This window comes from Sus scrofa, chromosome 6, assembly GCF_000003025.6.
Source record: "Sus scrofa isolate TJ Tabasco breed Duroc chromosome 6, Sscrofa11.1, whole genome shotgun sequence".
Taxonomy (NCBI): domain Eukaryota; kingdom Metazoa; phylum Chordata; class Mammalia; order Artiodactyla; family Suidae; genus Sus; species Sus scrofa.
The window spans coordinates 37,869,136-37,895,696 of NC_010448.4; the positions used below are offsets into that span (position 1 = coordinate 37,869,136).

At 44.5% G+C, this 26,561-nt stretch overlaps 1 protein-coding gene across 4 annotated transcripts in view; it reads left to right on the forward strand.

Annotated features, from left to right (window-relative positions):
- MYLK3 (myosin light chain kinase 3) overlaps window positions 1-26,561 on the forward strand; it is a 70,746-nt gene that overhangs the window by 19,019 nt on the left and 25,166 nt on the right. For all 4 annotated transcript variants that reach the window (XM_021094243.1, XM_021094244.1, XM_021094245.1 and 1 more), the window contains 7 exons: window positions 2,147-2,237; window positions 4,049-4,421; window positions 13,619-14,073; window positions 15,833-15,938; window positions 16,453-16,546; window positions 16,965-17,074; window positions 18,507-18,648. In XM_021094243.1, the coding sequence (XP_020949902.1) occupies window positions 2,147-2,237; window positions 4,049-4,421; window positions 13,619-14,073; window positions 15,833-15,938; window positions 16,453-16,546; window positions 16,965-17,074; window positions 18,507-18,648 (1,371 nt within the window). The remainder of the gene's footprint in view (window positions 1-2,146; window positions 2,238-4,048; window positions 4,422-13,618; window positions 14,074-15,832; window positions 15,939-16,452; window positions 16,547-16,964; window positions 17,075-18,506; window positions 18,649-26,561) is intronic.

Below are 26,561 nucleotides of genomic sequence, written 5' to 3' on the forward strand. Positions count from 1 at the left end.
TGCTGTCCTGGCATCTCAAAAGCATGAGCCGGAAACAGGATTGAGAGAAGTGGGCACAGCAGAGGAAAAAGAGTGGAACTAAGCTAACCTTCGTCCTTAGCGTCAGGGAGACATTCAAGAGAGGTGAGGACTATGGTGCCTGGTTAGAGGGAATTGCTCCAGCTGATTTTTGCCATGTGGGCTTACTGTTGCCAGATCTTCAGATTTTTTTTTTTTCAAAAGGAGCTGAGAACCTAGAATTTTTTTTCTCCTTTCTTTCTTCCTTTCTTTCTTTCTTTCTTTCTTTCTTTCTTTCTTTCTTTCTTTCTTTCTTCCTTCCTTCCTTCCTTCCTTCCTTCCTTCCTTCCTTCCTTCCTTCCTTCCTTCCTTCCTTTCTTTCTTTCTTTCTTTCTTTCTTTCTTTCTTTCTCTTTCTTTCCTTCTTTCTTTCTTTTTTTAATTTTACTGCCACATCTGTGGCACATGGAAGTTCCCAGGCAAGGGGTCAAATCTGAGCTGCATCTGTGACCTATACTGCAGTTTGTGGCAATGCCAGATCCTCAACCCACTGAGCCAGGCCAGGGGTTGAACCCACGTCCTCGCAGAGGCAACATCAGATTTTTAGCCCACTGAGCCACAACAGGAGCTCCTAGAATTTTTTTCTAATCAGTTTTGTTAAGGTAAAATTTATGTACAATAAATACACATACGTAAACATACACATTTTAAGTTTACAATTAAACAAATATCTCTACGCAAGTAACCTGCACCACGATCGAAATGCAGAACAATTCTATGACCGCAAAAGGGAATTTAGGATTTTAATGTAAATATCTCCTAGATTTAAAATGGTGATAACAAATTTAAAAATTTTAAATGCTATGCCAGCAAAACTTTGAGCTCTTTTTGGACTCTGGGCTCCAAGTTGGGCCTCTGAAGCCAAGGCAGGAGACAGGGCCTTCTGTCTCTGGGCTGAGACTAGACCTGCTTCTGTGACAAGTGCCATGAGGAATCTTAGAGGCTGTACCAGTCCAAGGTTCAGAAGCAGCAAGGGTTAGACCACCTCGAAATATTTACACTTGGAAATACCAGGAGCTCTGGGGGATTTCAGGAGTATGAGCCCATGCACTGGTCTGGTGTGGACCATCCAGTTAAGGAGGAGTAGCTGAGAGCCCCTCTGGGTGGGCTCCGAGTGATCTTGCCCTCTGTCTCAGGCAGGACAAAATCACCAAAGCTACTGGGCACTTACCATAAGCTGGGTGCACTTCTCAGGAAATTCCACAAATTAACTCTCCCAACCCTCCCTCTAGCTCTATGAGTATATAATATTATTCTTCCCATTTCACAGATGAGGAAAGTGAGAAGCAGAAAAGTTAAGCATCTTGGCCAAGTGGTGAAGGTGGCATTTAAACCCAGTCTGGCTCTAGTGTTCTGTACCATAAAGGGTTGACCATGGGGTCCACCCACCCAGCTCCCTGGCAGACATTATTAATCGATAGTGACATTCTCTCTCTTACCTGACTTCAGCATCCTATCTAAGCCAGCACTGTAATGACCATGGCCAATGGATCTAAATTGACACTTGGAGGTTAAATTGATTTTCTAGTTTAGTATTTCGAGACCGTATCTATTTAGATCACGCAGTCAGGGGCTATGTCTGCCTCTAACCTGCCAGACAATGACCCATTAAAAAGGACTTGGTGGAGTTACTGTCCTGGTGCAGTGGTTAACGAATTCGACTAGGAACCATGAGGTTGCAGGTTTGATCCCTGGCCTTGCTCTGTGGGTTAAGGATCTGGTATCGCCGTGAGCTGTGGTGTAGGTCGCAGACGTGCCTCGGATCTGCTGTGGCTGTGGTGTAGGCTGGTGGCTACAGCTCCGCTTTGACCCCTAACCTGGGAACCTCAGTGTGCTGCGGGAGTAGCCCTAGAAAAGGCAAAAAGACAAAAAATAAAATAAAGTAAAAAGGACCTGGTGACCTTGGGAAAGCCTCAGTGTCCTTATCTCTAAAATAACAATGGTAGTTATGTACCTTCTAGTATTACTACGAGACTATGTGAAATAACCTAAGTGCTTCTATCCCAGGTGCATGGCAGGTGCTCAACAAATGCTTGTGGCCTGAATGGTGACATTGATGATGATGATGGTTTTCATGGTTATTCTTTTAGAACAAAGAGCGAGTAGAAGATAAAGGGGCAAAACCAAAGCACACACTGAGCACCAGAGGCGTGCAAGCCGAGCTCAGGGGGCCGTGGGAAGGTGAGTGGAGCCCTGTTTGCTTTATCCCACATGCGCACCTAACAGTTTCAGAATAAAAGCACCACCATCGCTACCACCACCCACGTGACTACTCAAAACCTGTTGCAGCCTCTTCTTTTCCTCTTTTTGTAAAGTTCTTTTTGTCTTTTTGTTCTTTTTTAAAAGTTCTTTTTGTATACCCCACTGTGTATTGCTGTTTTAAAGTCACTTGGGGAGTTCCCGTCGTGGCTCAGTGGTTAATGAATCTGCCTAGGAACCATGAGGTTGCGGGTTTGATCCCTGGCCTCGCTCAGTGGGTTAAGGATCTGGCGTTGCCGTGAGCTGTGGTGTAAGTCGCAGATGCGACTCAGGTCTGGGGTTGCTGTGGCTCTGGTGTAGGCCGGTGGCTACAGCTCTAATTGGACCCCTAGCCTGGGAACCTCCATATGCCGTGGGTGCGACCCTAAAAAGACAAAAAGACAAAAAAAAAAAAAGATAAAGTCACTTGGAATAGTTTCTTTCTATCGTAAGCTTGGTATCAGTTATGCCACCAAGTTGATACTTAGGTTTATTTCATTTTGCTTTAAATGTTAATGGATTGCTTTTTTAAAGTTTAATTTTCTTTCACAATTTTGCATGACCCTTACATGGTTCCAAAGTCAAACTGACAAAACAAGGTATGTTAAGAGAAGTCCAGCTTCTCTGCATGTTCCCAGCATCCTGTTTGCTCCCCTGCACATGTAACCATTTAGAAAAGTTTTTGTCTTACTTTTCCTTTGAGGTCCAGTCTCTCTCTCTCTCTTTTTTTTTTTTTTTTTTTTGTCTTTTTTTTTTGCTATTTCTTGGGCCGCTCCTGCGGCACATGGAGGTTCCCAGGCTAGGGGTCTAATTGGAGCTGTAGCCCCCGGCCTACACCAGAGCCACAGCAACGCAGGATCCCAGCCGCATCTGCAACCTACACCACAGCTCAGGGCAATGCCGGATCATTAACCCACTGAGCAAGGGCAGGGACTGAACCTGCCACCTCATGGTTCCTAGTCGGATTCATTAACCACTGCGCCATGACAGGAACTCCTGAGGTCCAGTCTCTTTAGCCCACATTAGAAGTTGGTATATTACAGAGTTCCCATAGTGGCTCAGCGGTAGCAAATCCAACTAGTATCCATGAGGATGCGGGTTCAAATCCTGGCCCCGCTCAGTGGGTTAAGGATCTGGCGTTGCTGTGAGCTGTGATGTAGGCTGATAGCTGTGGCTCCAATTCAGCCTGTAGTCTGGAAACCTCCATGTGCTGTACCTTGAGCTAACCCCCCGACCAACACACACAGACAAAGTGGGTATATTACATGCATGTGCATGCACACACACACACACACACACACATTCTGCCTTCTTAGACAAGCAGAAGCATACCTTACACTCTTGTCCATGTTGCTTTTCTCCTTTAAAGGTACATCCTGAAATCACGCCAGAGCCAACGCACATGGAGATATTCATTTCTCCTTTTTTTCTGGCGGGGCAGCACTCCTTGGGTGATGTCCTGATTTCATCAGCTAGTCTCCTGATGGTCATTTGGGTTGTTTCCAGTCTGCCTGTTATAAACATGGTGCCCTGAACGAACCTTTGCAATTTTTGTTGGCCACGCCCACAATATGCAAAGTGCCTCAGGCCAGTGATCGCAGCTGTGATACAGTTGTAACCTACACCACAGTGTGGCAATGCCAGATCCTTAGCCCACTGCACCACAAGGGAACTTCCTACAAATTCTTTATGGTATCTTTGGGATGGTTTCCTCCAAATGGGAGTGCATTTTTATTCTGCTTATTTTCCTGTAGAGAGCCAGAAGGTGGACCTGCCAGAGGGGACAGTGGAGAGGCGGCCGCCCATCAGTGCTCCAGGGGTAGGATCTGGCCTCTGCACCCAGGCAGAGGCGTCACCAGGGCAGGGAGATGGAGTTCCTGGCCCAGCGCAGGTGCCCTCAGAGGTGGAAGCCCAGGCTCCTGGGGCAGCCAGTGAGAGCCCCGGGACTGGCCTGGAATTGTCTGCAGTGCCCAAAAGGGCCAGTGAAGCCCTCACCAACCAGGAGGCAGGTCAAGGAACATCATCCAGGAGGCCTGATGCTCGGCCCTCAGAGGAGGGCATGAGGCTGACTCCAGCACCACCAGGCCAGGTCAAGGCAGCTCACGGCAGCCGAGAAACACCTCCAAGGTAAGGGGTGCTCCTTCATGCTGGGCAAGAGAAGGAATTAACTGTAGCCCCTTGACTGGTGCATGGCCAAGACACCGGCCACTCTGGTTGAATGCCCACTCTCTGCCTGCCAGCCTCATAAGGAGACAACAGGAGAAGGCCTAGGTCCTGCTTTCAGGAGCTTAGGACCCTGGTTCTTACCTGGTACCCATCAGAATTACTGGAAGAGGAATATTTATTATTTATTTGTTTTTGTCTCTCTTTTTTTTTTTGCCTTTTCTAGGTCCACTCCCATGGCATATGGAGGTTCCCAGGCTAGGGGTCCAATTGGAGCTGTAGCCGCTGGCCTACACCAGAGCCACAGCAACACGGGATCCGAGCCGTGTCTGCAACCCACACCACAGCTCACGGCAACGCCAGATCCTTAACCCACTGAGCAAGGCCAGGGCTCAAACCCTCAACCTCACGGTTCCTAGTCAGATTTGTTAACCACTGCGCCACGACGGGAATTCCTGGAAGAGGAATTTTTAAAATGTTCATGCCCAGGGATTCTGATTTATTGAGTCTGGAGAGAATTTATTTTAATTTTTTAATTTTTTAATTTTTCTGTCACCCCACAGCATATGGAGTTCCTGGGCCAGGGATCAGATCCAAGCTGCAGTTGCAACATATGCAGCAGCTGCAGCTGAATTTTTTTTTTTTTAATCTGCGCAGGTGATTCCCATGTGGACTGAGAAACACCAGTTCTTAGAGCAATAACATTAACTATAATAATAGCTGAAAAATGGGGTTCACTGAACACTCCCCAGGTGCCAATCATTGGCTGAGCATCTCACAGACATCATCTCATTTTATTCTCACAACATCCTCAGGATGCAGGTGTGGTTGGTGCCACCAATTTATTGATGAGGAAACAGGGTCAGTTTGCACAGGGCTACACAGTGAGGGATTCACAGAGTTGCAATCTGAATCCAAGTGTTTGTTTGTTATTGAAGTATAGTTGATTTACAATATTATATTAGCTTCATGTATAGGATACAGTGATTTAGAATTTTTACATTTTATATTCCTTTGAAAGTTATTACACAAAACGACTATACTTCCCTCTGTTAGACAATATATCCTTGCTGCTTATGTATATTATATATAGTAGTTTGTACCTCTTAATCCCTGATCCCTAATCGGCCCTTCCCTCCCTCCCTTTCCCCACTGGTAACCAACTGTTTCTTCTCTGTATCTGTGAGTCTGCTTCTTTTTTGCTATATATGTTCATTTGTATTATTTTTTAGATTCCACATATAAATAATATCATACAGTATTTGTATTTCTCTTTCTGACTTATTTTACTAAGCATAATATTCTCTAGGTGTATCCACACTGCTGAAAATGGCAGAATTTCATTCTTTTTTATGGCTGAGTAGTATTCCATTGTGTTTGTATAACCAGCTCTTTATCCATTCGTCTGTTGATGGACACTTGAGCTGCTTCCATATATTGGCTATTGTAAATAGTACTGCTGTGACCATGGGGGCACATGTGTCTTTTCAAATAATTCCTTTTGTTTTTTCTGGATATGTACCTAAGATTGGAATTGCTGGTAGTTCTATTATTAAATTTTCGAGGAATCTCCATATTGTTTTCCATGGTGGCTGCACCAGTTTACATTCCCACCAACAGTGTATAAGTGTTCCTTTTTCTCCAAATTCTTGCAAACATTTGTTATTTGTAGTCTTTTTGATGACAGCCAGGTGTCAGAAGACCAGTGTGAGGTGATACCTAATTGTTGTTTTGATTTGTAGTTCTCTAATAATTAGCAATATTAAGCATCTTTTAAAATGACTGTTAGCCATGAGTATATCTTTGGAAAAATGTCTATTCAAGTCTTTGTCAATTTTTTCATTGGGTTGGCTTTTTTTTAATATTGAGTTGTGCAAGCTATTTATATATTTTTGGATAGTAACCCCTTGTCAGTCATTTAAATTGTAAATATTTTCTCCCATTCTGTTTGTTGTCTTTTCATCCTGTCAATGGTTTCCTTTGCTGTGAAAAAACTTATAAGTTTAATTAGGTCCCTATATGTTTATTTTTGCTTTTATTTCTCTTGCCTGGGAGACAGGGCCAAAAAAAACATTGCTACGATTTATGTCAAAGACTGTTCGGCTTCTCTTCTAAGAGTGTTATGATTTCCAGTCTTTTTTTTTTTTCCAGCAATATAGGGAAGTTCCTGGACCAGGGATTGAATCTGAGCCACAGCTGTGGCCTATACCATAGCTGCAATTGAACTGGCACTGCCCCAGAGACAAGCCAGATCATTAACCTATTGTGCCACAGCAGGAATTCTGGTTTCCAGTCTTACATTTTATGTCTTTAACTCATTTTTTTTTTTTTAAGGGCCACACCTGCAGCATATGGAGGTTCCCAGGCTAGGGGTCAAATTGGAGATACAGCTTTAGGCTTATGCCACAGCCAAAGCCACGCAGGATTTGAGCCATGTCTGTAACTTACATCACAGCTCACAGCAACACCAGATGCTTAACCCATTGAGTGACGCTAAGGATCGAACCCATAACCATGGTTCCTAGTTGGATTCATTTCCACTGTGCCACGATGAGAACCTTGGTCTTTAACTCATTTTGAGTTTATTTTTTGTATATGATGTGAGGAAGTGTTCTAATCTCATTGTTTTACATGCAGCTGTCCAGTTTTCCCAGTAGCACTTATTGAAGAGACTGTCTTTTCTCCATTGTATGTTCTTGCTTACTTTGTTGTAGATTAATTAACCGTAAATGTGTAGGTTTATTTCTGGGTTCTCCAGTCTGTTCCATTGATCTATGTGTCTCTTTTGGTGCCACCGCTATGCTGTTTTGATTACTGTAGTTTTGTAGTATAGTCTGAAGACTAGGAAGGTGATAACTCTAGTTTTGTTCTTTTTTATCAAGATTGCTTTGGCAATTCAGGGTCTTTTGCTGTTCCATATGAATTTTAAGGTTATTTGTTCTCATTCTATAAAAATGCCATGGATATTTTGATAGGGATTGCATTAAATCTATGGATTGCTTTGGGTAGTATTGCCATTTAAAAAATATTGATTCTTCCAATCCAGGAGCATGGGATATAGTTCCATTTCTTTGTAACATCTTCAGTTTCCTTCATCATTGTTTTGTAGTTTTCGGAGTACAGGTTTTTTACCTCTGTAAAGTTTCTTCCCTGATTGTGTTGCGATATGGTCTCTTTAAAACCATTTAGATGAGAGTTTTTATCATGAATGGATGTTGAATTTTGTCAGATGTTTTAGGTGTTTATTATTGTGATCATGTGATTTTATTTATACTTCCTTTTGTTAGTGTGGTATATCACATCTATTGATATGCAAATATTGAATAATCCTTGGGTCCCTGGAATAAATTCCACTTGATTATGGTATATCATCCTTTTTATACATTGTTTAGTTCAATTTGCTAATATTTTGTTGAGGATTTTTGTATCTACATTCATCAAAGATACTGGTCTGTAATTTGTCTTTTTTTTGTGGTGTCTTTTTTCTGGTTTTGGTATTAGGGTAATGATGATCTCATAGAATGAATTTGGGAGTGTTCTGTTCTTTTCAATTTTTTGGACTAATTTGAGAACTAGTTTGTTCCTTTTTATATATTTTATATATTTTGTGGAATCACCCTGTGAAGCTGTCCAATCCTGGACTTTTGTTTGCTGACAGATTTTGTTTTAAATTACAAATTAGGGAGTTCCTGTTGTGGCTCAGCAGAAATGAATCCAACTAGTGTCTATAAGGATGTGGGTTCGACCCCTGGCCTTACTCAGTGGTTTAAGGATCTCTCATTGCCATGAGCTGTGGCGTAGGTTGTGGATACATCTCAGATGTGGCTTTGCTGTGGCTGTGGCATAGGCCAGCAGCTGCAGCTCTGATTCGACCACTAGCCTGGGAACTTCCATATGCTGTGGGTGCGGCCATAAAAAGCAAAACAAACAAACAAACAAACAAAAACAACGGAAAAAACTAACAACAAAAAACAAGCCAAACTAAATTTCACTGCTAGTAATAGGTTGGTTCAAATTGTCTGTTTCTTCTTCTTTTTTTTTTTAAATTTCTTGCTAAAAAGGGCTGCACCCATGGCATATGGAGGATCCCAGGCTAGAGGTCTAATTGGAGCTACAGCTGCTGTCCTATACCACAGACACAGCAACATCAGATCCAAGCTGCATCTGTGGCTACACCACAGCTCACGGCAATGCCAGATCCTTAACCCCCTGAGTGAGGCCAGGGATTGAACCCACAACCTCATGGTTCCTAGTTGGGCTGGTTTACACTGCACCATGATTTGAACTCTGTGTCTGTTTATTCTTGATTCAGTCTTTGCAGGTGGTATGTTTGTAGAAATTTGTCCATTTCTTCTATGTAGTCCAATTTGTTTGCATGTAACTGTTCAGAGTATTCTCTCTCTCTCTTTGTAGTTTTGTGGTATCAGTTATTATTTATTCTCTTTCATTTCTTAAATTATTTATTTGGGTCATTTCTCTTGGTGGCCTGGCTCAAGGTTTATTAATTTTGTTTATCTTTTATTTGTTTTCTCTCTAATCTTTAATTTTTCCTTCCTCCTGATGACTTTGGGCTTTGTTTGTTCTCCTTTTCCTAATTCCATTAGGTGGTAAGTTAGGTTGCTTATTTGAGATTTTTATTGCTTCTTGAGGAAAGCCTGTATCACTCTAAAGTTCCCTCTTAGAACTGCTTTTGCTGCAGCCCATAGATTTTTCAGTTCTGTGTTCCCATTTTCATTTGCCTCAAGGTATTTATTGATTTCCTTTTTGATTTCTCATTGACTCACTGTTTTTTAGTAGCATGTTGTTTAGTCTCCATGTGTTTGTACTTTTCCCATTTTTCTTCCTGTAATTGGTTTCTAATTTCATACCACTGTGGTCAGAAAAAATGTTTAATATGAGAAGACATTTTTTTCTTCTTCTTCTTCTTCTTCTTTGCTTTTTAGGGATGCACCTGCAGCATATGGAAGTTCCTAGGCTAGGGGTCAAATCAGAGCTGTAGCTGCCATCCTACACCACAGCCACAGCAATGCAAGATCCAAGCTGCACTGTAACCTACACCACAAGTTACAGATCCTTAACTCAGTGAGTGAGGCCAAGGATTGAACCCACATTCTCATGGATTCTAGTCAGGTTCATAAACCTGCTGGGCCACAGTGGGAACTCTAAGAGTACACATTCTTTTCAAGTGCAGATGGAACATTCTCCAGAATAGAGCACATGCTAGGCTGCAAAACAATTCTCAACAAATTTAAAAGACTGGATCTAGGTTTTTGGACTCTAGAATCTGTGCCCCTAGACACTACACCATCCTGCTTCTTCAATTCAGCATTTAATTAAGTCCTAAATACTATATTGGGAGAGAAGTATGGGCACTCAGAGGCGGGAAGTTGGTGTAGGCTGAATTAATCCCAGGGGCTTTCAGAAGGATTATGTTTCCTGGAGATGGGGCTTTATCCCATCACTCAAAACTTGGCCTTATGACCTTCCCTCAGGAGACATGTGCAGGAGAATGAAGAGCCAGAACCTGCTAATTGTCAGCCCCTATTTAGCTTTGAATTCTCCAGCCTTAGGGGCAGCACCTCTTGGCCCTCAAGCAGCCCACTGAAGGGCATTCTGCTTCCCAGGTTTCTTTCAAAGGGGCCTTGTGCCCTTCTGGCCTGCCATGGGTGTCCTGACCTGTAACTGAACCCCCTGGAGCCTGGTACAGGGAGCAGAGCTGGTGTCTGTGTGCTATGGCAGCTGGTGGGGAAGCCCAGATCTTTTGTCTGCCTTTGTTTGGGAAGGAGATGTGAGTTCTGAGGAGACCTAACCAGCTGGAGGGAGGGATTCCTGGCAGGTATCCCTGGATCCGGGCCAGGGCTCTAAATGTGGAAACTGGGGTGGGGTGAACTTTCCATGAACTTGTTAGGGGCCCCAAAAAGATTCTGGGTGAGAGGAAAATGTCTACATGTCAGTTTCAACCCAGAGCTGCCTTTCAGACACACCAGACTAGTCTCAGAAAGTGGGGACATCACTGCCTACCCTTCTTCACCGGGCATATGGGTATATCTTGAGGAAAATAGGTTTGAACTCAAGTATTGGTTCTGACTGATGGTGGCTGTTGGTGCAGAGGATCCTGAGGCCCTTTCTGGACTTGGTGGGATAGAGTGCTGCAATTGATTAGCAATGCCTGCCTTGAGTGTGCTTCACAGGGTGTAGGGAAGCGTTGCACATGCAGAGTGGCATGGGAATGCACTGCAGTGCTTGTGGGTCATCCCACATCCCCAGGTGTGAAGATCAGAGGGGACTCAATGACTAGTGGCCTTCTCAGTCGCCCACTTGACCACCTGGATATTCTTTCAGAAACTGGCTTTCCACAATTCCCTGTGTCCCTCAGTCAAAACGAGGCCTGAGCTGGGCTTGGATGTGCCTCTTCCCATCCTACCCTGTCATCACCAACCCATACACACTCCTGAGGGAGCGTCAGGAATTTTGGTGCCTTTAACCTGAGGCTTGGCTGTGAACGGGCTGCTGAACTAGGTGCATTCAGGAACAGGAACTGCTCTCAGAGGACCTGCAGCAACTCAGAGAGGGAGCCTGAGGCCTCTCTCTGGGGAAAGCCCTCAGTTTTTAAAAAATTGTGGTAAAAAACACATAACATAAAATTTACCATCTTAACCTTTTTTTTTTTTTTTTTTTGTCTTTTTGCCTTATCTTGGGCTGCTCCCACGGCATATGGAGATTCCCAGGCTAGAGGTCGAATTGGAGCTGTAGCCACCAGCCTACACCACAGCCACAGCAACGCAGGATCCCTAACCCACTGAGCAAGGGCAGGGATGGAACCTGCAACCTCATGGTTCCTAGCTGGATTCGTTAACCACTGCGCCACGACGGGATCTCCCATCTTAACCATTTTTAACTACAGTCAGTAAGGTTAAGTCCATTGATCTTGTTGTGACGCAGATCTCCAGAATGCCTTCATCTTGCAAATCTGAAACTGTCAAACAACTCCCATTTCCCCCTCCCCCCAGGTCATGGTAACCACCATCCTACTTTCTCTCTTGATGAATTTGACTGCTCTAGGTCCCTCGTATAATTTGTTCATTCATACCTGTGAAATCAGTCTTTCTGTCACTGGTTTATTTCACTTAGCATAATGTCATCAAAGTTCATATACATAATAGCATGAGTCTGAACATCCTTCCTTTATAAGGCTGAATAATATTCCATGTATGTATATGCTACGTTTTGTTAATCCATTCATCCACCAATGGACACTTGGGTTTCTTCCACATTTGGCTGATGAATAATGCTGCTGTGAAAATGGCCATACAAATATCTCTGAGATTCTGCTGTCAATTCTTTTGGATATATTTCCAGAAGTGGGATTGCTGAATCAAATAGTCATTCTCTTTTCACTTTTGAGGAACTGCCATACTGATTTCCAGTTTCTTCATCATTTTAGGCATCACTGTTAAAACTTCCTGTATCTGTGTTTCCCTCCCACCTTTTTTTTTCCCCCATGCCCATGGCATGGGAAAGTTCTTGGGCCAGGGATCAAACCCAAACCACAGCAGTGACAATATTGATTCCTTAACGGCTAGGCCACAAGGAAACTCCCTGTGCCTTCTTTTTTTGGGGTCAACTCTCAGCACACCTGTGAGGTAGTACTGTTCCTGTTTGACAGAAGAGATTGCTGATGCTGGACTTGCCCAAACCCAGCTTCATCCAGTGGAGCAAGGTCCTGGTGGCAGACCACCTGGCTCCCTCCCGAAAGTCAGTCCATGCCAGACGCTAACCCCCTCACCCCTGCCCAAACACACATAGACCCCATAGGGTCTTAGGGATTGTGAGTGGCAGTCAGAATGGGGGAAACTCTGAGAAGGAGGGTCTGAAGCTCCCAAGGTTGGGGTTCTTGCTTCTGAATGTCAGGGCTTAGAGGGCCTTCCTGACCTCCAGCTGGGGTCCCAAACCTCAATGCTGCTTGGTCTGGGAAACAAAAATGGAAGAAGTGGGCCCTGTGGCATTGCCAGGGTGAAGCAGGGCCTGTGGGGAGGCAGAGTTTCCCCAGCTGGGTAAGCATACATGTCCAGCACAGCCAGGACTTTACTCAGGAGAAACGGAAAGTCCAGACTCTAATGAGCAATTCCTGTCATGGAGTTCCTGTCGTGGCGCAATGGTTAACGAATCTGACTAGGAACCATGAGGTTGCAGGTTCGATCCTGGCCTTGCTCAGTGGGTTAAGGATCCGGCGTTGCCGTGAGCTGTGGTGTAGGTTGCAGATGCGGCTCGGATCCCGCATTGCTGTGGCTCTGGCGTAGACCGGCGGCTGCCACCCGATTCAACCCCTAGCCTGGGAACCTCCATATGCCACCGGAGCAGCCCTAGAAAAGGCAAAAAAAGACAAAAAAAAAAAAAAATAGAATCTGTTTGACCCAGGGCTTCCCAGTGTGATGTTTGACTTGGTTCACCTGTCTCTTCATTTAACGGAAGGGAAACTGAGGCCCAGAGAGGGGAGGGAAAAGCCCAGGTCCCCTGCCTCCAGGCCACAATCCTCCTGGGGCAGAAGCACGGTTCCAGGGGGCCACAGAGGCATCTGTTGCCTACCTCTGTCCAATGTGGGTTGCTTCGGGCCTTCCCTGGATCCAGTGGAATCTTGAGAGCTGATGGCACCATGTGCCACTGAAGCCAGCTTCTCCCCTGGTGTCCTGTCTGGGCAGAGAGGGGCAGGGGTTGGAATCTACTGGTTTATTGTAACAACCCAAGAGACCCTTTTTGCAGATGGGAAAACTGAGGCTAAGAGGCATGGTCAGTGAATGGCAGGATTTGAACCCAGGTCTGTTCTTGTTTTTGTTTTTTGGGTTTTTTTTGGGGGGGGTTCTTTTTGGGGCTGTACCCATGGCATATGGAGGTTCCCAGGCTACGGGTCAAATCTGAGTTGTAGCTGCTGGCCACAGCCACAGCCACAGCAACGCAGTATCTGAGCTGCATCTGCAACCTACACCACAGCTCACGGGAACGCTGGATGCTTAACCCACTGAGTGAAGCCAGGGATCGAACCTGCATCCTCATGGATGCTAGTCAGATTCGTTTGTGCTGAGCCATGACGGGAACTCTTGAACCCAGATCTGTTCTGACTTGAGTCCTTGCTTTTAACCTCAGGGCCATATTTCTCTGTGCAGGATCTCCATCCATGTGCAGGAGACAGATACCCCTGGGGAGCTGCTGGTGACACGAAGGGCCAGCCTCAGAACTACACCTCCTGCAGAGGCTCCAGCAGCTGCCCATCCACGGGAGGACTCACCAGTGCCCAGGCGCTGCCCCCAGGCTCCTGGGACTGAGTCAGAAAAACATATTCTGAAAGGAGCCAGTGAGTTTTCCCCTCTGCAGAGGCAGAGCAGCGATGGGGGAGCAAAGGCCAAGGAGAAGCAGGGGCCTGGGCCCAAGCCCACCATGGCACCGGGCAAGGCCGGGTGGGACAAGGGATCTGATGCCAGGACCCCAGGCCCACAGCAGGGCACAGCCCCGGAAGCAGGAAACCTGGAGCCTGAGAAGGACTGCATAGCTGGGGGCGCGGGCAGAGCTGAGGCAGGAAGAAGAACGCCCCCGGGGGCTGAGGCAGACAGCCTGGTTCTGGGTAAGTGAGGCCACTGCTGTGTGCCCTGTGGGGAGTGAGTTTGGAAGGTTTGCTCCTAGGGGGGCCTTCCTGAACTTCCAGGGATGGGTAAGGTGGGTCTGTGGGCATCTAAGACTCTGAACAGCTTGCCAGCACATCCCAGGGCTGGAGACCAAGGCCCAGAGATGCAGAGGGCCGAGCTCAGGTTGGTTGTAGCCATTGAAGAGGAGGGAACCCATGAGGCTCAACTGGGTGGATTTCTCAAAGCCTACCTGCCTGCCCAATACTATTGGTATCATTCTGGATCGAGGCAGGGAAGGCTTCTGATAAAAAGCAAATCCGGGAATTCCTGTCGTGGCGCAGTGGTTAACGAATCCGACTAGAAACCATGAGGTTGCAGGTTCGGTCCCTGCCCTTGCTCAGTGGGTTAAGGATCCGGCGTTGCCATGAGCTGTGGTGTGGGTCACAGATGCGGCTTGGATCTCGCGCTGCTGTGGCTCTGGCGTAGGCCAGTGGCTACAGCTCCGATTAGACCCCTAGCCTGGGAACCTCCATATGCCAAGGGAGCGGCCCTAAAAAAGACAAAAAAAAAAACCAAAAAAAGAAAGAAAAGCAAATCCATTAACTGGTGTGTATCGCTTACTATCATGCATTTGCACCCAGCAAGCTGACTCTCATCTGGGATCAGAGAGGGGCTGCTGACTTTCTGTCCCAGTGGTGGAGGGAGGTGTCCTTGTGCTCCTATGACTCAAAGGGCCTCAACTCCTCCAGCCCTTAGGGTCATACCCATTGGTCCCAGCCTTCATCCCATGTGGCTGCAGGAAGGCCACCCTTTGCTGATTCCCTACCCTGGAATTTCTAGAAGTTCCTGTGGGAGGGCTGAGTGTTCTGTAGCCATCCTGGTACCCCCGCCACTTCCGGGGCCCCCTGTGCTGTGCTCTAACTTCTCTCGTCATGTCCTCTTCCCCTGGTATGACTGGTCCAAATGTGGGCATGAAACCTCCTTAATTCTTGAAACACAGCTGAGAGCAGGCTTTTCTGACCCTGCGGAGGGGGATAAGGCCAAGGCTCACCAGGACTCGCGCTGTGTGCCAAGCCCTGGGCACTTGTGGCTGTCTTCATCCTCACAAGCCTGTGGAGTGGGGATGCCTGAAACACAGGAGAGGCAGAGAGGCTGAGAAACGCACTTGAGGCTGCAGAGTCAGGGCTGAGGGAGCCAGGAACCCATAATCGGGCTCCAGAATGTTGCGTGTCAACCTCGTGGTTACACAGCTGCTCACAACTAAAGGCAGTTACTTTGCAGCAAAGGAAACTTCAGACTAGAGCTCTAGATGTGGAATCCCTGTGACACACCCAGAATCCAGGCTTGCCTAACCTACCTAGGAGCCCAGAAAACAGCACCAAAACCATGCAGATGTTACCCCCTTGTGGTCTAGGGCTTCAGGCTTACCTTCATAGACGCAAAAAAAGACCACAACAAGCATATTCAAATTTTCTACTTTGAGGAGCAGAAAGTTGCTTATAATCCAAACTCAGAGAAAATAGCTGTATTTTCCCTGCTCCGGGTCCATCGTCACAGAGGTAATGGAATTATCCCTGGAATACTCTGGTTTTTCCCTCAACAAGCCCCCTGCAAACTGGCAGAAGCTGGTATGAACCAAGTGGGTCTGGATCGGGGGTGGGGGTGGGGGTGGGGGCATATGGAGAGTCAGGAGGTGGTGGGGAGCTGAGAGGTGGCAGCTGCACAAAGGAGGCTCACAGGCTGCTGTCTTCTGAACAGATGATAGCCCGGCCCCACCAGCCCCCTTCGAGCACCGGGTGGTGAGTGTCAGAGAGAGCCCAACCTCAGCGGGCTACACAGTGTGCCAGCACGAAGTCCTGGGAGGGTAAGTGGGCCTTCTGCCTTGATGGGGGTGATGGGTGCTGCTGGATGGTTCTCGGGAACCTCGGCCTGGAGTGGGATCTCCTGCACAACGTGAGAGGGAGCTCACAAAAGTGGGCAAAGAGATGTCTGCAGGGTGCGGGGGCCCCATACAGTGTGGAAGTGTAGGGTGCAGGGGAGCCCCGCATGGTGTGAGTATGGGACCCCTATGCTGGAGGTGGCAGGAGAGACAACATGGGTGAAGGGTGATGTCCTCTAGGGTGCAGGATGGCCCGGGGGGTGTGGGTGAGGGGGCACCCCTGGAGTGCAGGACAAGTGAAGAAGCTCTTCTCCAGGTTCAGGGAACCCGAGTGCTGTGGGGGGATGACTGTGATCCCTCTGGGGTGCAGGGTAAGCCTCGGGGTGTGTGTGGAGCAGAGAAAGGACCAGAAAGCCCAGGGTCCAGGACGGGGCTGCCGCACCATGTGTGGGGTGAGCCTCTGGGGCTCTGAGCCTGCTGGGTCATCATGTGTCTGCAGGGGCCGGTTTGGCCAGGTGCACAGATGCACGGAGAAGGCCACGGGCCTCTCGCTGGCGGCCAAGATCATCAAAGTGAAGAGCGCCAAGGACCGGGTGAGGTGTCTGCCCCAGGCCCGCGAGTGCCCTGCGCCGAGCTCAGGACTCCTTCACTTCCTCCCGGGCACCCCCTGGGCCCCGCACTGCCCCAGGCCCCTCCCTGCCGAGCAGGAAACGTGGCCACCTTTCCTGCCTCTTTTCCATGACTCCCACACGCCAATCGGCAGGTCACCTTGCACCCTGGGCAACAGGGTCCTCCTGGACCTCCAGAGTTCCTTCTTGGGCCTCAGGTTTCCTGTCTGTGAAATGGGTGGGTGGGTCCTTTCTGTTATAAGAGACTGATGTGGGTGGTGAGTTGAGGAAAGCTGGCGTGAGAGCAGGGAACAAGGGTGGGCGCATGCGTGTCTCGGGAGGTGCGGCTGGCTTCTCATCCTGACCCATTTCTTGGAAACTCCTCTCCCTCTGGCTCCACAAGGAGGATGTGAAGAATGAGATCAACATCATGAACCAGCTCAGCCACGTGAACCTGATCCAGCTCTATGACGCCTTTGAGAGCAAGAACAGCTTCACCCTGGTCATGGAGTAGTGAGTGCGGGGAGGGGGGTGGGGTGGCAGGCAAAGCTCTCCCTTTCCTGTCCCCTCTCTGTGACACCCAGGGAATGTCATCACCTCCTCTGTGTGACCTCCAACATGGAGCAGGGAGGACAAAGCCATTTATCACAAACCATTGGCTGGTGAACCTGGTTTGACCTGCAGATCCTGGATTGGCCTACGCAATTTTTAGTAATTTTGACTGAGTTGTCAACAGTTTGGAAATTAGGAAATTTCACACTGAAACCTGGGTTTCTGGCTTTTCTTTTCCTTTTTTTTTTTTTCTGTCTTTTTGCCTTTTCCAGGGCCGCTCCCGCGGCATATGGAGGTTCCCAGGCTAGGGGTCAAATTGGAGCTGTAGCCGCCAGCCTACACCACAGCCAGAGCAAAGAAGAATCCAAGCCGCACCTGCTACCTACACCACAGCTCACGGCAATGCCAGATCTTTAACCCACTGAGCAAGGCCAGTGATCGAACCCGCAACCTCATGGTTTCTAATTGGATTCATTAACCACTGTGCCACGATGCGAACTCCTGGCTTTTCTTGAAAATATAAAAGATCTTGGAATGCAGGAGCTGCCTTATCAGCTGGGAAGGGTGTGCTGGAGCACCTTAGGGCTGAGCTTTGTGCAGGCAGAGCAACCAATCTCCCATTTGCCACAATCCCCACCACTTCCAACTACCCATGATGCTGGGGCCAAGGGCTCAGGGGGCATTTGTTATTGTGCTCCTGTTGCTATTTTCTTTTGGTAGAGCTGAGGAGAGTGAAGCATTTGTCATGTCATTTCTCTATCCAAAGTGAACAAACAAGGAATTCCCACTGTGGCTCAGTGGGTTAAGAACCTGGCAATCAAAATTACTATGCCAGGATGAGGGTTCGATCTCTGGCCTCGCTCAGTGGGTTAAGGATCTGGCATTGCTGTGAGCCGTGGTGTGGGTCACAGACGCGGCTTGGATCCTACGTTGCTGTGGCTGTGGTGTAGGCAGTGGCTATAGCTCCGATTCAACCCCTAGCCTGGGAACCCCCATATGCTGCGAACGTGGCCCTAAAAAGGCAACAACAACAACAACAACAACAACAACAAATTAATAAACAAAATTTTGACTAAGGGCTCTGTGTTCCAAGAAAAATTTTCTCTTACATCTGGTCTGATTTGTCCACTTAGGGTTCTGGCCATGTAGGTACTCATTGGCCTCTGTAGGCCAATGAGTTTTCAGTCTTGGCCTGGAGTGAGATGATCCACCCTGCAGACAAGCCCCAATCTCCCATTTGGCCCATCACTTCCTTTCTCTCACCCACACTCTGACCTGGGAATGGGCCAGAGCAAAGGTCCCCATAAAACACCCGGGAGCGGTGGCACCCTTGGGCTCACCTGGCGGTAGGAGAAGACCCGTCTTCTGAGAGCCTCTCCCTTTGCCCTGGCAGCGTGGATGGCGGTGAGCTCTTTGACCGGATCACAGAAGAGAAGTACCACCTGACTGAGCTGGATGTGATTCTGTTCACCAAGCAGATCTGCGAGGGTGTGCACTACCTCCATCAGCACTACGTCCTGCACTTGGACCTCAAGGTCAGCTCCCTGGGCACGCGCTGGGTGGGCAGCCAGGTCCCTGAGCCTCTGTGGCTCTCTTACCTTTGAGAGCTCTGTCAATAGACAGCCCTGGGCATTTCCTTGCGGTGAGCTGGCTTAAGGATCTGGTACAGTCACTGCAGCGCCTCTGGTCCCTGCTGTGGCTCGAGTTCAGTTCCTGGCCTGGGCACTTCATATGCCACAGGTTTGGCCAAAAAAGCCCAAACCAAACCAAACCAACCAACCAAACAAAAAAACCCAGCCGACCCTGGCTTCCATTCCTGGCTCTGCCATTTCCTAGTACTGGAGGTGAGGTTTTTCTGAGCTTCAGTTCGTCCATCTGTGAAATGTGGAAAATATGTACCTTATTAAGAGTTATTTGAAGATCAAATAACACAATGACTTTTTTCCTTATAAAAATATCTTTAAGATTCGATTAAAAAAAATTAAAATGGAGGAGTTTCCGTTGTGGTACAGCAGAAGTGAATCCAACTAGTATCCAGGAGGATGTGGGTTCGATCCCTGGCCTTGCTCAGTGGGTCAGTGATCCAGCATTGCCGTGAGTTGTGGTGTAGGTCACAGACGAGGCTTAGATCCCATGTTGCTGTGGCTGTGGCATGGGCTGGCAGCTGCAGCTCCAATTTGCCCCTAGCCACAGGTGCAGCCCTAAAAAGCAAAAAAAAAAAAAAAAAAAAAAAGAAAGAAAAAAAGGGGGGGAAACGTGTGTGGTAGCAAATATAGACAATATAGAAATGTATAAAATGCACACGTGAAAGTTTTTCCCATCCAGTCTCTGAATTAGCAATTTGCCATGAAAAACAAACAGGTACAAAGGGGCTCATCTTGCATCTTGTTTCTAAACTCACCTTTTTTAGTTAACAGTACATTATAGACCTCTCTTCTCATTTTCTTAAAGGGCTATGATATATTCCATTGAATGAATGCATTATACTTACTTTTGTCCACTTGATAAAAAGTGAGCACAGAGTGGCCATTCTTTTCTTCTTTTTTATACAGAGGTTTGTTTTGGGGATGTCTTTATTCCACTGATAGGAACAATGTCTGCTTTTATGCCAGTATCATACTATTTTGATTAGTACAGCTTTGTAATAGTTTGAAATCAGAAAGTGTGATGCCTCCACTTTTGGTTTTCTTTCTCAGGATTGATTTGGCTTTCAGGGTCTTTTGTGGTTCCATACAAATTTTAGATTGTTTTGTTCTATTTTGTGAAAATTTATATTGGAATTTTGATAATGATTGCCTTAAATCTGTAGATTGCTTTGGGTAGTAAGGACATTTTAATAATATTAATTCTTCCAATCCAAGAGCATGGATTCTCTTTCCATTTATTTATGTCTCCTTTGATTTCTTTCATCATGTCTTATAGTTTTCATTGTATAGATCTTTCACTAACTTGTTAATTTATTCTTAAGTATTTTGTCTTTTTGGATCAATTGTAAATGGGACTATTGATTTCTCTTTAGGGTAGTTTCTTTTTAGTGTATAGAAGTGCAACTGATTTTTGCATATTGCTTTTATATTCTGACAATCTACTGAATTTGTTCATAAATTCTGTTTCGGTGAAGTCTTTTGGGTTTTTAATATATAATGTCATGTCATCTGGAAATAGTGACAGTTTTACTTCTTTCTTTTTTATTTAGCTGCCCTTTATTTCCTTTTCTTGCCTAATTCCTCTGGCTAGGACTTCCAATACTACGTTGAATAAAAATGGCAAGAGTGGGCGTTCTTGTTTTGTTCCTGATCTTAGAGGAAAGACTTGCAGGTTTTCACCATTGACTATGTTATCTATGTGCTTGTCATATATGGTATTTATTTATTTATTTATTTAGTCTTTTTGCCTTTACTGGGGCTGCTCCCGCGGCAAGTGGAGATTCCTAGGCTAGGGGTCTAATCAGAGCTGTAGCTGCCGACCTGCACCAGAGCCACAGCAACGTGGGATCTGAGCCTCATCTGCAACCTACACCATAGCTTGCGGCAACACCGGATCCTTAACCCACTGAGGAAGGCCAGGGATCAAATCCTCAACCTCATGGTTCCTAGTCGGATTCGTTAACCACTGCGCCACGACGGGAACTCTAGTCATGTATGGTCTTTACTATGTTAAGGTATTTTCCCTCTAAATGCAGTTTGTTGACAGTTTTTATCATGAAATGGATTTTGAATTTTGTTAAGTGCTTTTTCTGCATGTACTGAGATAATCATATGATTTATATTTTTAATGTGTTAATGTGGTGTTTCACATTGATTGATTCGTATATGTTGAGCCATTTTGCATCCCTATAATAAATACCTTTTGGTCATGGTAATCCTTTTATATATTGTTGAATTTGGTTTGCTAATGTTTTGTCGAGGATTTACAATCTGTATTTATCAAGGACATTGGCCTCTAATTTTCTTTTCTTGTAATAGCTTTGTCTAGTTTTCGTATCAGTGTAATGCTGACCTTAAGACATGACTTTGGAAGTGTTCCCTCCTCTTCTATTTTGTGGGAAGAGTTTGAGGATTGGTACTAATTTTTCTTTATTATTATTATTATTATTATTATTATTGTCTTTTTAGGGCCACACCCATGGCATATGGAGGTTCCCAGGCTAAGGGTCTAATCAGAGCTGTAGCTGCTGGCCTATGCCAGAGTCACAGCGATTCAGGATCCGAGCTGTGGCAACACCAGATCCTTAACCCACTGAGCGAGGCCAGGGATTGAACCTGCAACCTCATGGTTCCTAGTCAGATTCGTTAGCCACTGAGCCACGACGGGAACTCCTAATTTTTCTTAAAATGATTGGCAAAATTCACCAGTGAAGCCATTTGGTCCTGGACTTTTGTTTATTGGGAGATTTTTGATCACTAGTAATTGGTCAGTACAGATTTTGTATTTCTTCATAATTTAGTCTTGGCATGTTGTATGTTTCTAGAATTTATTATTTTCTTCTAGGTTGTCCAATTTGTTGGCATATAATTTTTCACAATAATCTCTTTTGGTTCTTTGTGTTGGAGTAGTATCAGTTGTAACATCTCTTTCGTTTCTAATTTTACTTTTACTCTCTCTCTTTTGGTGAATCTAGCTAAAGTTTTTTCTATTTCTATTTTGTTCATCTTTAAAATTTTTCCCCAGTTTTATTGAGATGTAATTGACATATAACATCGTACTTGTTTAAGGTAAACAACGCAATTGTTGATGTATGTATACATGGCAAAGTACCACAAGTTTAGTTAGTATATATATCACCTCGTGTAGTTACAATTTCTTTTTCTTGTGATGAGAACTTTCAAGATCTTTCTTAGCAACTTTAATGTATATAATAAGTATAATATTCTTAACTATAGTCACCACCCTGTTCATTACATCCTCAGAACTTAATTATTTTATAATACAAAGTTTATACCCTTTGACCACCTTCACCCATTTCCCCAACCCCTTCACCTCTGACAACCACTAATTTGTTCTCTGTTTATATAAGTTGTGGGTTTTTTTTTTTAAAAGAGTCTACTTATAACTGAGATCATATAGTAAGTGTCTTTCTCTGTCTGACTTATCTCACTTAGTATAATGTCCTCGAGGTCCATCCATGTTGTCACAAATGGCAAAATACTCCCCAACAAGATTTGTATATTCAATGCAATCCTACCAAAATCACAGCTGGCTTCTTTTCAGAAATTAATGATATGATGCTAAAATTCAGACAGAAATTCAAGGGACCCAGAATAGCAAAAACAATCTTGAAAAAGAAGAATGAAGTTGGAAGACTCACATTTCAAAACTTACTACTAAGCTGCAGAAATCAAAATTTAGTGATGTAAGGATAGACTATTTATGATAGAGAGTCCAGAAATAAACCTTTATATTTGTGGTCAATTAGTTTTGAAAACAGTGCCATGACAATTCAATGAGAGAAAGAATAGATCTTTTCAACGAATGGTTCTGGGACACCATCTTAATATCCTCATGAAAATTGAACCCCTACTCATTTTATAAAAAAAATCAACTCAAAATGGATCATAGGCCTAAATATAAGAGTTAAAACTTAAACATTCCTAGAGGAAAACATAAGAGTAAGTTATATATGTCTCAAAGGCACAATGTAGTAAAGTTGGTGAATTGGACTTCACCAAAATTAAAAACCTTTATGTTTCAAAGGACACCATCATGAAAATGAAATGACAGCCCACAGAATGGGAGAACTTTTTTTTTTTTTTTTTTTTTTTTGTCTTTTTGCCATTTCTTGGGCCATTCCCACGGCATATGGAGGTTCCCAGGCTAGGGGTCCAATCGGAGCTGAGCTGCCAGCCTACGCCAGAGCCACAGCAACGCAGGATCTGAGCCACATCTGCGACCTACACCACAGCTCACGGCAACGCCGGATCCTTAACCCGTTGAGCAAGGCCAGGGATCGAACCCTCAACCTCATGGTTCCTAGTCGGATTCGTTAACCACTGCGCCACGACGGGAACTCTGGGAGAACATATTTTTAAATCATATACCTCTTAAAGGACTTGTGTCTAGAATATATAAAGAACTTTAACAACTCAGTAAGAAAGACAGTTTAAAAATTGGCAAAGGATTTGAGTAGATGTTTATCTAATAAGGATATAAAAATGAGCAACAAGCACATGAAAAGATTCTCAACAACATTAGTCAATTACATCACACCCATTAGACTAAAATAAAAATATTACAATGAAATAAAAATTAAAGATTAAATTTTAATTAAAGATTAAAGTAAATAAAAATGGCAGACAAACATTGGCTAGGATTTGGAGAAGTTGGAACTATCATACATTGTTGATGGGATTGCATCCACTTTAGAAAACAACTTAGCGGTTCCTGTAATATGACACGTAAGAGTTAACATATGACCCAGCAATTTCACTTCTAAATATATACTCAAGAATTGAAAACATAAATCAACACAAAAAACTCATACACAAATGTCCTTAGCAGCATTATGCATAATAGTCAAAAAGTAGAAACAATACAGATGTTCACTAACTGATGACTAGATAAGCAAAATGTGGTAGATATATCCATACAATAGAATGGATTAATTCCGTTTACTATTTAGCCTTTAAAAGGAATGAAGTATTTATATATGCAGAAACCTTGAAAACATTATGCCGAGTGGAAGAAGTCAGATGCAAAAGGTCACATATGTATGATTCCATTTACGTGGAATGCCCAAAATAGGCAAATCTACAGATGCAGAAAAAACATTAGTGGTTGCAGGAGTTGTGGGTGAGGGGGCAATGGAGAGTGACTGCAGATGAGTAGGGTTTTTTTGAAGGGTGAAAATGTTCTAAAATTATTAGTGGTGAACTATCTGCTGAAAACCACTGAATTCTACACTTTAAAATGGTGAATTTTCTGATCTCATCATCAATATTTATGTTTATTATTTATGTTTCAATAATGCTTTTCTAAAAATGAATCTTACCTATTTATTTTTACTTTTTTAATGTGGCTATTAGAAAAGTTTTATTTTATTTTTTTATCTTTTTCTAGGGCCACACCCGAGGCATGTGGAGGTTCCCAGGCTAGGGGTCTAATCGGAGCTGTAGCCGCTGGTCTACACTACAGCCACAACAACGTGGGGTCCAAGCCACGTCTGCAACCTACGCCACAGCTCATGGCAACGCTGGATCCTTAACACACTGAGCAAGGTCAGGGATTGAACCCACAACCTCATAGCTCCTAGTCGGCTTCGTTAGCCACTGAGCCACGACAGGAACTCCTGTTTCTGTTTTATAAATAAGTTCATTTGTATCATTTTTTTTTAGATTCCACATAAAAGTGACATCATATATTTGTCTTTCTCTTTCTGACTTACTTAGTATGATAGTTTCTAGGTCTATCCATGTTGCTGCAAATAGCATTACTTCATTCTTTTTATGGTTGAGTAATATTCCATTTTATGTATATGTATATCTTCTTAATCCATTCCTCTGTTGATAGAATTTAAGTTGCTTCCATACCTTGGTTATTGTAAATAGTGCTGCAATGAACATTGGGGTGCATGTATCTTTTTGACATACAGAAGGTTTTTTATTTTTTGGGTTTTTTTGGGGGTGGGGGGGCTGCTCCCAGGCCAGGGATTAGTTCCGAGCTGTGGTAGCGACCACAGCTGCAGCTGTGGCAACACTGGATCCTAAACCTACTGTGCCAGCTAGGGGATCAAACCTGCGTCCTAGTGCTCCCAAAACACCGCCAATCCCATTGTGGCACAGCAGGAACTCCTGCATGTATATTTTTCAATTATGGTTTTCTCTGGATATATGCCCAGGAGTGGAATTGCTGGATCATATGGTAGTTCTATATTTAGTTTTTTGAGGAAGCTTCATAGTGTTTCCCATAATGGTTGCACTAATTTATATTCTCACCAAAGTATAGGAGGGTTCCCTTTTCTCCACACACTCTCCAGCGTTTATTGTTTGCAGAATTCTGATGATAGCCATTCTGATTACTGTGAAGTGATGCCTTGTTGTAGTTTTGATTTGCGTTTCTCTAGTAGCGATGTTGAGCATATTTTTATGTCCTTTTTGGTCATCTGTATGTCTTCTTTGGAGAAATATCTATTTATGTCTTCTGCCCATTTTTTGGTTGGGTTCTTTGTTTTTTTGATATTGAGTTACATGAAGTGTTTGTATGTTTTGGAGATTAACCCCTTGTCTGTCACTTCATTTGCAAATATTTTCTCCTATTCTGTGGGTTGTCTTTTTGTTTTATTTATGGTTTCCTTTGCTGTGCAAAAGCTTTTGCATTTAATTAGGTCCCATTTGTTTATTTTTGTTTTGATTTCCATTATTCTAGGAGGTAGATCTGAGAAGTTATCGCTGTGGTTTATGTCAGAGAGTGTTTTCCTCTGAGAATTTTATTATAGTATCTGGTCTTATATTTAGGTCTTTAATCCATCTCGAGTTTGTGTATGATGTTATAGAGTGTTCTAATTTCCTTATTTTACATGTAGTTGTCCAATTTTCCCAGACCACCTTTTTTTTTTTTTTCCTGTCATTTTGTCTTTTAGGGCCACACCAGTGGCATATGGAGGTTCCCAGGCTAGGGGTCAAATAGGAGCCGTAGCTGCTGGTCTATGCCAGAGCCACAGCAACTCGGGATCTGAGCTGCGTTTGCAACCTACACCACAGCTCATGGCAATGCCAGATCCTTAACCCACTGAGTGAGGCCAGGGATCGAACCCGCATCTTCATGGATGCTAGTCTGGTTCATTAACCACTGAGCCACGACAGGAACTCCTCCCAGCACCACTTATTGAAGAGACTTTTCTCCATTGTATATTCCTGCTTCCTTTGTTGTAGATTAGTTGACTATAGGTGCCTGGGTTTAATTCTGGGCTTTCTATTTTATTCCATTGATCTATATTTCTGTTTTTGTGCCAGTACCATACTGTTTTGATGACTGTGGCTTTGTAATATGGTTTGAGGTCAAGGAGCCTGATTCCTCTAGCTCCATTTTCTTTCTCAGGATTACTTTGGCTATTTGGGGGTCTTTGTATTTCCATACGAATTTAAAAAATATTGTTCTATTTCTGTGAAAAATCTCTAATTTAATAGAGATTGGATTGAATCTGTAGATTTCTTTGTGTAGTATAGTCATTTTGGCAATATTGAATCTTCCAATCCAAGAGTATGGTGTCCTCTTCTATTTCTTTCATCAACACCTTATAGTTTCAGAGTGCAGGACTTTTGCCTTCTTAGGTAGGTTTATTTCCAGATATTTTATTCTTTTTGATGTGATGGTCAGTGGGATGGTTTCCTTATTTTCTCTTTCTGATCTTTCACTGTTAGTGTATAGAAATTCAAGAGATTTCTGTATTAATTTAGAATCCTACAACTTTACCAAATTCATTGATGCGCTCTAACAGTTTTCTTGTAGTGTT